We start from the raw sequence: 10,178 nt of genomic DNA on the forward strand, positions 1-10,178 counted from the left end.
TGTGTAAATAAAGTTTTATTCCATCACACCCAAGCTCAGTCGCTCGCATATTGCATGTGGCTATTTTCACACTACCTTGGCTGAGCTGAGCAGTTACAACAGAGGTTGTGTGGCCCCCAAAACCTAAAGTATTCACTATTTTTGCCAACCCCTGATCCAGATCATTCTCTTATGTAGAAAGAATAAATTCTGCTTGAATAATAGGTATCTATCTGATTCTCAGAAAATTTAGAAATGTTCCATGTTATCAAATCCAATCGCTTTGCAGATTGGAACAGGAATTAGAACCTGAAGATGAGAATATTCAACTGGGAATTCGGAGTCATTCATTCATTCCACATCACACAGAACCACCACCACGATAAATACTGGCATTTGAGTGTGAACAAAATACATAAAGCCTTTGGCCTCATGGAAAAATCAATGAGGGGGAGACAAACATTGACCACGTCATTCTTTCTTCGTTCATTCATTCATTCACTCATTCATTATCTGTTATGTGCCTGGAAATATCTTAGGTACTGGGTATACACCAATTATCACACAAACCATATATTCTAATGGGGAAGAGAGGGAATAAGTAAGTACATATGAAAATAGCAGGTCTTGGTAAGTGCTACAAGAGAATATTAGTTGAACTATATGAAATTAAGATTTTTATTGGCCAAAAATGGCTAAATACTGGCAATTTTATATAGTTCAGCCTATCAGGGAGATATGCTATCCAGTGACTTTGGGAGACTTTAAATTAACGGGGTCAGGGAAGGCTTCACTGAGGAGACGGCCCTTGAACTAAGACTTTAATGACAACCAGCCTCCTGCCCTGCCAACAGCTAAGGAGAAATTTCCAGGCCAAGAAAGGGAGTTGTTGATGCAAATATTCTAAGGCCAAATTAAGCTTGGCTTGTTTGAGGAAGAGAAAGCAGACCAGAGAGGGTGGAGGAAGATGAGCTGTGGGAAAGAGGGAGGAGGTAGGCTGGAGAGGTACTCCAGGGCTAGGTCAGATGGGGTCAGGATGAGGATACTGACTTTTATTTGAAGAGTAAAGGGAAGGCTTTTAAATAGGAAAGTTACATGATCTGATTTATGGCTTCCGAAGTGTTCTCATTCCTCTTGTGTGGAAAATAGACTACAAGAACATGAATGCAAGCAGAGAAATGCATTAGGAGGTAGTATGGAGTTCTGAGCAAAACAAAACGACAGCAAGGGAAGTGGAGGAAAGTGGAGACTCCGTGAGTGTCTGGGAGTTGAAATCAACAAGGACTGGTGATTCCAAGGGTGTAATTAAGAGGGGGAAATGAGGGATTGGGAGGATGCGTAGCTTTCCGATTTGAGTACCTGGCTGGATAGCTGTGTGATTCATAAGCCTGTGAGCCCCGGAAAAGAGCCAGGTCTTGGGGGAGATTATAGGCACAGTTTGCAACCTTGAGTCATCTTTGGGACATACAATTGGCTATGCTGAGGAGACGTCTGGGAGCTCTGAGGACAGGTCTGGGCTGAGCGTCTTAAATCAGGGGAGGAGGGATGGGAATGGAAGTGAAGATGGTGAATAAGCCCCTCAGCACAGAGGATGGGGGAGTGGAGACAACCTGTCCCGCTGATGAGTTCTGTGACCTCATTTATCACTTCATCTTCTGGGCTCAACTCCCTCATCTCTAAATGAGAGAGTTAAACTAGATTTGGGATTTTCTAGAGTCTTCCACAGAAGCGATGCAGGGCCTGGGCAGCAGCAGGACGGGGCGCAGGGAGACGAGGTATTCAGAGCTCCGCCCTGTTACTTCCCCCCAACAATTATCCCCCCTAGAAGTATCAGTGAATATTAAATCTCATATTAATCATATGGCCAGGCTTGTTCCTTTCATTGTCGCTTCCTTTTTCCTCCTGTGTGCTAAGAATATTTTTTCTTGATTTAGAGGATTTTGATTCCTTGAGTGAAGCTTTTGTGTTTGTGCTTTCGCGATGGTCAAGAGGGGAGTCTTCCTGTTGAAAATGGCTGGTGCGTGCTGTGGTGGAAGTGATGCCCCTTGAGGTAGACAGTAATTAGAACAGCCAACAGCACCCTTCCCAGCCTTGATCTTTCCATTTGACAAAATGGACCTCGGATGGAAGGACATCGAATATGCAGTTCTTGAGACAGATTTATAACCTGAACTTGGGTCCCCACCACCAGGTCTTATGTTGAAACACTACAGTGTGATGTAAGCGGATTTAAAAATTATGCCTTGCGATCACTTTTCAGGAGCAAGAGGTGTGGCAGAACCCCAGGTATGCGGCCTGGAGCAAACACCTGAAAATACTCCAGGGTTTGAGGATTTGAAAGCCTTTCCGCCAGAGTATACCAAGCATTCCGCTTATCTGTTAATCAGACAAGGGCAGCAACGGTGCCCCCTTTCTGTGCTGTAACGGGCGCCCTCACATCTGGATTTCTAAAGCATTTTACTGACATAACTCCTATGATGCACAACCCTGTATGGTATTAGCATACACCTCTTCATGCTCCTGCTAGATTATCCCACTTATAAGGTCATGTTATATCTTTGCTCTTCCCACGTATGCTAGGCAGCCGTTTACTGCAGGCCAACGAACACTTCCATGAAGCAGAATTAGCCAAAAGGACGCCTCATCGTACACAATTACAGAATTTAAAATGCAATCCATAAACACTAGCCCCTTTATAATTCCTCACCCCAGGAGAGGATTAAACACAGTTAAGAGCTTGACAAAAAGAGGTGTGGACAGAATGAACCTGGGGTACCCAAAGTGGTCAATGTAAAAATGTTTCTCTTCATCAGGCCTTGCCAAGTTTGTGAAGCTTTACTTATTCTAGGCATAAAACGAACTTCATTATGTTAGGCACACATTTAGGGGAAAGACAACAGTATCGCTGAGTTTTAAATGGGTTAAGACCCGGATCATTATCTAAAAAGGCCTTTGGAGGGCTGCATTGCCAAAATTTGTAATCGTAGTCACACACATTCCTGAGCTAGGTCCACCTTACCCACTCGTGCAATACTGTTAATAAGTTAATCACCCAAAACAATGTTTTTAAAAGCACTCTTAAGAAATACTTCAATTTTTAAAGTAGGTTACTAATCCAGTTAAAGAAGAAGGACAATAAAATTCATTTTAATAGCTACATCAAAAGAACATTTACGGAAGTACTTTTCCATCTCTTGATTAAAAATAAAATTTAAACCTACACACAGAAGAAAATATCACAGACAGACCCATAAAAATGTTCGCGCCCTTTCATCTAGAAATTCTGGGAGTTATTTAATGAAAGCAAAAAGCTGTATGTACGGATCCTTCAGTAACCTTTCTCAAATGTCACCTACCTCAGGAACCCTTTCCTAATGCTCTGGATGGACGTGCTTCCTCTCTGGAACCCCAGTAAGTCCCTGTACCTTTCCCGTAGCACGTCAATGCCTTTCACCTGGTCTCACCCGTTAATGAACAACGAACTCCTTGCAGCCACCATCTGCATAAGAACCTCCTAATCTTTCTTAGCACCCACAACAGCATCATTAACACTGCTAACCTGGCCTGCTAGTTCATGGGCGAGTTGTATCCGATGCAGTCAGAAGTCCCGTAAGGAATCCAAATACCATGACAGGTACATGAACAATAAATACTACATCCCGTTATGCTGTCCTTCAGCAGGAAAATAAAAAACTTTCTGCCCTTTTCTTACGCTTCAAAAAAGGTAAATACTACCAACACTATTAACACAACACTCATAGCTTAAGCATACCTTTTCAAGAAAGCTGTTTCCAAATAAATGAGTTGAAAAGACTACTTAAAACACACACACACACACACACACACACACACACACACGTTTTAAGCTATCAGCACAAAGATGTTCATTGTGTTGTTGTTCATACAAATCAAGGACTGGAAACTAATCTAAATCTCCAATGAAAAGAGTAATTTAGTAAAGGAAGGTACGTCAACATCACGGCGCCTCATGTAGTCATGAAATTATGGTTATGAAGGGTAGGCAGGAACATGGAAATACGTTTGATATTTAACTAGAGAAAGCAGATTATAAAATGGCACATACTATACAATGTACATGTATAGCGGGAAGTTCTAGAAAACAAGATGCACGAATTTTAAATAAGGAAAATAAAATGAAGATTGGCCATTCTTTATTTGCTCTTTTCTAGTAAGCTTTTGCTTTTAAAAACAATAAAATTAGACAAGCACTAAGGGAGAACTTTTAGAGGGAAATAAGTAATAGCTAATTAATACAAGATAAATGTCAGCAAAAAGAGGTCCCAGTAGGTACACACTTCTATTTCTTCTTTGGATCTTGGTTTGGTTCCAAAGGAACCATGTTTTGGGGGTAGGTATTTGGGACAAGACATTATGTAGAACGACTTTTGATAAAAATCCCTCAATTCAACACTTTTATATTTCAAAAACTGCCCAAAATGTTTTTTTGCTGGGAAATAGCATTTGGTGTTAAGTGAAACCTAAAGGGGTCAGCTTAGACCTAAGTGGGGGTGATGCATGAACTCTGCCACTTTGCGCTCCTTGTGTTCTAATTTTCCTGGGCCTCTGAGAGATGAAGAGGTCAGAGTTCACCTTTTTAGCAGCAGTCGGAGAAGACCTCAGCTCATAAATTGTACTCATTCAGTTTTAGGGTCTGCTGAGCTTTCCATAGAACTGGCTTTGCCAAATTAGACCCGGGCAAGAGGAGGAGGCGCGAACCCACTTTTCCCCAGACTCTCTCACAAGGGGAGCAGGAATACCGTTTTCTGGAAGAAGTCCGCCTTCTTCAGCTAAGCCCCGGGGGAGAGTCCGGCACATCCCGGCTCGCCCGGAGCGCCGAGGGGGCGCAGGCGCGAGCGTGGGCACGGGGTCTGCGGGGGAGCCGGTGCCGGCCCCCACTTCGCGAGCACGGGCGCGTCCCTGACCCCCGCCCCCGCTCCTGCACAGGAGGCCTCCCCGCGCCTCCGGTGCGCCTGGGCTGGGCGCACGGGGCTGCAAGTCCGCCCGTCCCGCCGCCGGCTCCGCGCGGGCGGCTCCGACGACACCGGCTGCGCAGCGGGCGGGAGCAGCTTGGCGGCGAGCTGGGACAGCCAGGGGAGAGAAAGAAAAGCAGGCCTACCTTAAAACTTTCCAGTCTTTGAGTGGCTCCAAGTCGGAGATTAGGGACACCATGGTCTAGGGGCGGGAGGCGAGCGCAGGCCGGGGCGGGGAGCGGGGAGCGGGGCGGCGGGGAGCGGGGCGACGGGGACCCGGCCTCGCGTCGGGCCGGGCGGCGGGGCGCGGGCTCTGCCCACTTCCCCGGCCGATAAGCGCTCGCGCGTCCCGGCTGCTCTCCACCCCCACATCAATCCCGCGCTATATCACTTCCCAGGCCCGGCTCATTTCGCCACACCACCTTTTAAAGCCCCTGTAATCTGCTCCAACTGATCAAATTTGACCTTTTTGTAGCCCACTTTATTCCAAGCACAGCTCTCGGTTAAATCTCTCTTTATTAACACCGTCCTCCTTGGCTTTCTTTTGGAACAAACAGATCAAGCCTGAAGCCTCCAGACTTTACCAGCAATCATTTACAGATTACGGCAAGCTGCATGCGGCCTCCCCCTCTGGGACATTCCTCCTGCCTCGCAGATTTTTGCTTTCAGATTCCTGTCAGAAGACTGGTTAGGTTTCTTTCTTCTTCTTCTTCTTTTGTGTGTGTGTGTGTGTGTGTGTGTGTGTGTGTGTGTGTGCGTGGCTTGGGTTCTGGGACACTAGCATCCGGCTTAGAGCTTCCCTCAGAGGCTGGAACTACATGACTGTTAGGATTTGTTTTTTAAAAAATAATTTGGAATCGGGCTGCTAACAAGCTAGAAGTTACTGTGTGTTTACTGGCAGTGATTTTGCTACACTGTTTTTTTTTTCTTCTTTCTTTTTTGTGTTTGTAAATAGCATGAAGGAGGGGATGTAGAAGCTCTCTGAACGTTAAGGGAAAAGGGTGTGGGCTTTTCTCCCTCAACTTGGGTATCTTTTGTCCTTTCTTTAAAGCTGAACATCCTTTCAATGATTATCTGAAACTGTGCATAGCAGATGTTAGGAGGAAAAAAAAATATATATATACACATATATATGTATACATATACATACATATATATATATATATATATATATATATATATATATATATATATATATGTCTCAAGAGCTGGATTATCTTCCTGTAGCATCTCCAGTTCTCTCTGCTGATGTAGTTTCTTTGTGAGTGTACAGTCCTTATTTTCCTAAAGCATTGCCTCTTAAGCATGGTTTTCTGCTTTCCCCACTTTCTAGCGGAGACCCTACAGCTGAAGCGCTTCCTCTGGTCCTGGCAGCACTCTGGAGATAAAAGACTTGAAATCATCTGGTACAGTGGGCTCCAGACAGAAAGTCTCTCAGGTCACCAAGGTTCCCCTCATAGCTGCGGCCACATGAGCTTTACTTGATAGTCTCTCCCTGTCCATCGGATTTCTCTTTTTCTTACACTTATTTTAAAAGGAATTTTCAAGATCATTACCATAAATGGAAACTCAGCTTCACTGGTCTAATAAAACAACTGACCCAGACATATAATCCAGCTACAGGCACTGATCGAGGGCTTTATTTTTTTCTCTTGGTTGAAAAGAGAGTTTAACCAGTGTTAGGGGTGGTAAGGAGACACTTGCACCAACCAGGGACTGGCCTAACAAGGAAGAATAAAGATTTCTTTCTTTCTTTATTTTTTCTTTCTTTTATTTATTTTAGCGGGCAGGGGCGGGGGAGGGCAGAGGGAGAGAGAATCTCCAACAGACTTGCCCTGAGCGTGGAGCAGGAGATGGGGAGGAGCTCCATCCCAGGACCCTGAGACCATAACCTGAGCTGACCAAGAGTCAGATGCTTAACCCACTGACCCACCCAGGAAAAGTAAAAATTAAAGGGAACGTGATGCGACTCAATTTTTGTGATGACCTTACTACCTAAAGTCATCAGCCAGGAGGAAGGGTTCTGTCTCTTGCCTTTAGGCAGAACCTACCAAGAAAGATTTCTGTTCTTTCCAGAGTCTCCATAGGGAAAGATGTGGTGACAGCTATTAGGAGCGTGTTGCTTTTATTACCAGGAAGTTCTTCTAGTCAACTCTGAATGCCCCTCACGGCATTTTAAATCCGTTCCCCATCCCCTTTTTCTCGAAGGACTCCATCCTTAAAATATGCAGCGAATGCTCAGCCAACATCCGCTTGTTCCTCTACAGTCAAATATACTTACCTTAATGGCTGTAAATGGCTCTCTTCAGAAGTACAATCCTCTTTACACTGAAATTAAAAAGAAGTTTATACCTTTTGCCCAACCCGTTGCCTCTTTGGGGCTTCATGCTTCTTCCTGGGTTGTATTATTGTCCCACTGGGGATCTTGGGTCACAGCGTGTACGTAACACTTCTAATCCCCAAGGACGTCACCAAATGTGGGTGATAGTAATAGCATTTGTGTGGAGTGTACCTCCCCAGGGTACGGATGCTTAATGAGTAAAATGTTTCTCCCTTTAGAAAGTTAGCAAGAGAGAAACAAAAGATTATGATGAAATAGTTTCTGTGACTGTAATGACCTCATCTTTATGTCATGAGCCCCCCACCCCCCCACACACACACCCCTGAATTCAGATCTGGGGAAAGAGAGGGAAGGAGTCCTTAACTCTTGGGATTCAGGTTTAATGGGTGAAAGGGGGAGGGACTTGGCTTCCAGTCAAAGGACAAAAGGACAAAAGCATGCTCATAAACTATGAAATAACATTTTAAGGTATTAGTCCTTCCAAAACCTTTTTAAAGGCAGTAGAAACTTTGCTCTGAATAAAATCTGCACCAAATTCAAGTACAGAAAGAGACAATAGTGAAAGTTTCTTACTAGGTAGAAGAAACTGTTCTCATTTCTTTTGGGGTATTGTTCAGTCCTCATAACTAACTTGTTAATGAGGTGAATTACCAGAAGCACCCCCATTTTGTTAATGCAGATGAGGACACTGGGGCACTTAGGAAGCAAGCAAATGGCCTGAGCTCCCAGGGCTAGTCGCCCTTTGGGGGAGGGGTGGGACCCCTGGAACAACCACTGTAGGCATGCTCTCCCTCGAGCACAGAGGAATAGTCAGGCAGAGAGCCTCTGTGCAGAGGCAGGACTGGGGCTGGGATCAGGTTAGGGATGGGTAAGAGGGGTGGCTTAAATCTCATGCTTTTATTCCTAGGGCTCCCTAGAGAGACCCTAGCTTTCAGGACACACTTCGAAATTCACTTGCTAGAAGTACTTGGTGATGAGGGAGATGAATGATCTTTTAAAGGTCATATTGAGTCCAAAACACACTGAATATTTTGCTCTTTGCTTTCTTAATGTTGAGGACCAAGTGTTTCCTTACATACCCTCTAGAGTAATTCCACATTTTCTATGTTGCGGATTCCTTTTCCCCTTCCTCCAAGCACTATGTTCCTCATTCGGAACAGCTTTGCATCATACGGATCTTCCCACTAAAGAAAGCCCATCGGAGTGATTTGCTCACCCTCACCTGTGAGCGTGCTCACTAAAAACAAACAAAAATACTGCTCTGTTCAAAACTGGGCCAACCATTCATCTGTAACTCAGGAAAAGCAAGAATAAAATTTCTATACATAAAACACAAAGGTTAAGCTTAGCCTTGCACAAACTTGGGCTAAAAAATATAATCTTCCTCTATGTCACTGTAGGAATTACAAGATTTCATTTGATTTGTTCTCTTTTGCTCGTATTTTGATAAATTTGCGCCTTTAAAAACTCAGATTATTTTGTTATTGTTTATAATGGCTCTTCAATAGTTGGCTCTTTGGAATGCTCCCTAAGCGTTAAAAAAGTATCCAATCCATATACAGCAATATTCACGAATTGTCCTACTATTACCAGCACAAGACTCAACATTTTCCTGTTCATTTTTTTTTTTTTAAGATTTTATTTATTTATTTGACAGAGAGAGACAGCCAGCGAGAGAGGGAACACAAGCAGGGGGAGTGGGAGAAGAAGCAGGCTCCTAGCACCCCAACATTTTCCTGTTCATATAACTAAAGGTTTTGTGCTCTCCCTGCCGCTTTCCAAGTACAGAAACCCAAACCCAAATACAAACAAAAGCACCCCCACTGTCTGTCACTTTTCCATCCAAAGGACACCCCAAGCCCCATGAGCCTGTGCCTTCCACAGGCATTGGGCTTAAAGTCACCTGGAAAGCACACTGAGAGGCAGAATCTCTGTAGGGAGGCAACAGCAGGAGCCCAGGAATCAGCATTTCACACCAGACCCAAGCCCTTGCAGAAGACCCTGAAAAACGCTGAGAGGGAGTCAGCAAGCGTGAAGTTTACCCAGGTCATATAGCCTTTCCCAGGGGCGCAGTCAGTGTCATTGGAGCCAAAGCTGAAGATCTGTGGAAAGCTCATCTTACATGTCAGAGGGGCAAACACCCAGTGTTGTGAACAAGCCAAAGAACAAAAGAAAACAGGCCTCCATCAGCGGGATGTTAGACTAACTACTGAACAGGGGTTTAGAAAGCAGGTATGATGTCTCAGGAAATTTCTCTCCCACAAAATGTCTAACTTCCTGAGAGTCAAAAACTTAAAAATTAGAATAAAATACAATACAATGCAATAAAAGCAGCTTCACTAGAGGAAAAAAACACATTTTCTATGTCTTCTTCTTTCGTTTTCTCTGTCTCTTGATTCCTAGGAATATGATTACCCTCAATATTTCTTTTTTCTTTTGGAAGTCTTGCTTTACACTTATATGTTCCTAATTCTGTTACTTCCTGATAAAGATTCTTTCCCCTTCTGCTTGTCCCAGATTTTTCTTTCTTTCTTTTTTTTATTTGCCAGCTCTTAACTTCTGCTCAAGTTGGGTAAGGTCCCTCTCTCCCTATAAGACACTGAAATGACTAATTGGAAATGCACTCATTCTACTTCTGTTAAAGAAGCTTTCCTGGTCTTGTTGATGTGCCAGCGTTCTAAAGTTGGCAGATGGAATGAGCTCAGAATCTCCAGCACTTGTTCTTGACCCTGGAAATAGGATCCAGCTATGCATGCTTTTCATAGCAAACCATAGTGTGGCAATGATGATGGACAAGGGTTGCCAGATAAAATATAGCACACTCTGTTAAAACTGGATTTCAGAGAAACAACGAGCAAATTTTTACT

At 44.0% G+C, this 10,178-nt stretch overlaps 1 protein-coding gene across 6 annotated transcripts in view; it reads right to left on the bottom strand.

Moving 5' to 3' along the window:
* CELF2 (CUGBP Elav-like family member 2) overlaps window positions 1-5,223 on the bottom strand; it is a 505,360-nt gene extending 500,137 nt beyond the window's left edge. For 2 of the 6 annotated variants that reach the window (XM_087857734.1, XM_087857733.1), the window contains exon 1: window positions 5,117-5,223. In XM_087857734.1, coding sequence (XP_087713860.1) covers window positions 5,117-5,169 — 53 coding nt within the window. In that variant the 5' untranslated portion in view covers window positions 5,170-5,223. The remainder of the gene's footprint in view (window positions 1-5,116) is intronic. The other 4 variants (XM_087857725.1, XM_087857724.1, XM_087857729.1 and 1 more) reach the window with 2 other exon arrangements.
* Window positions 5,224-10,178: the final 4,955 nt, after the last annotated feature.

This window comes from Ursus americanus, chromosome 31 (genome assembly GCF_024610735.1).
Source record: "Ursus americanus isolate L20-20 chromosome 31, mUrsAme1.1.p, whole genome shotgun sequence".
In the NCBI taxonomy this organism is placed as follows: Eukaryota; Metazoa; Chordata; class Mammalia; order Carnivora; family Ursidae; genus Ursus; species Ursus americanus.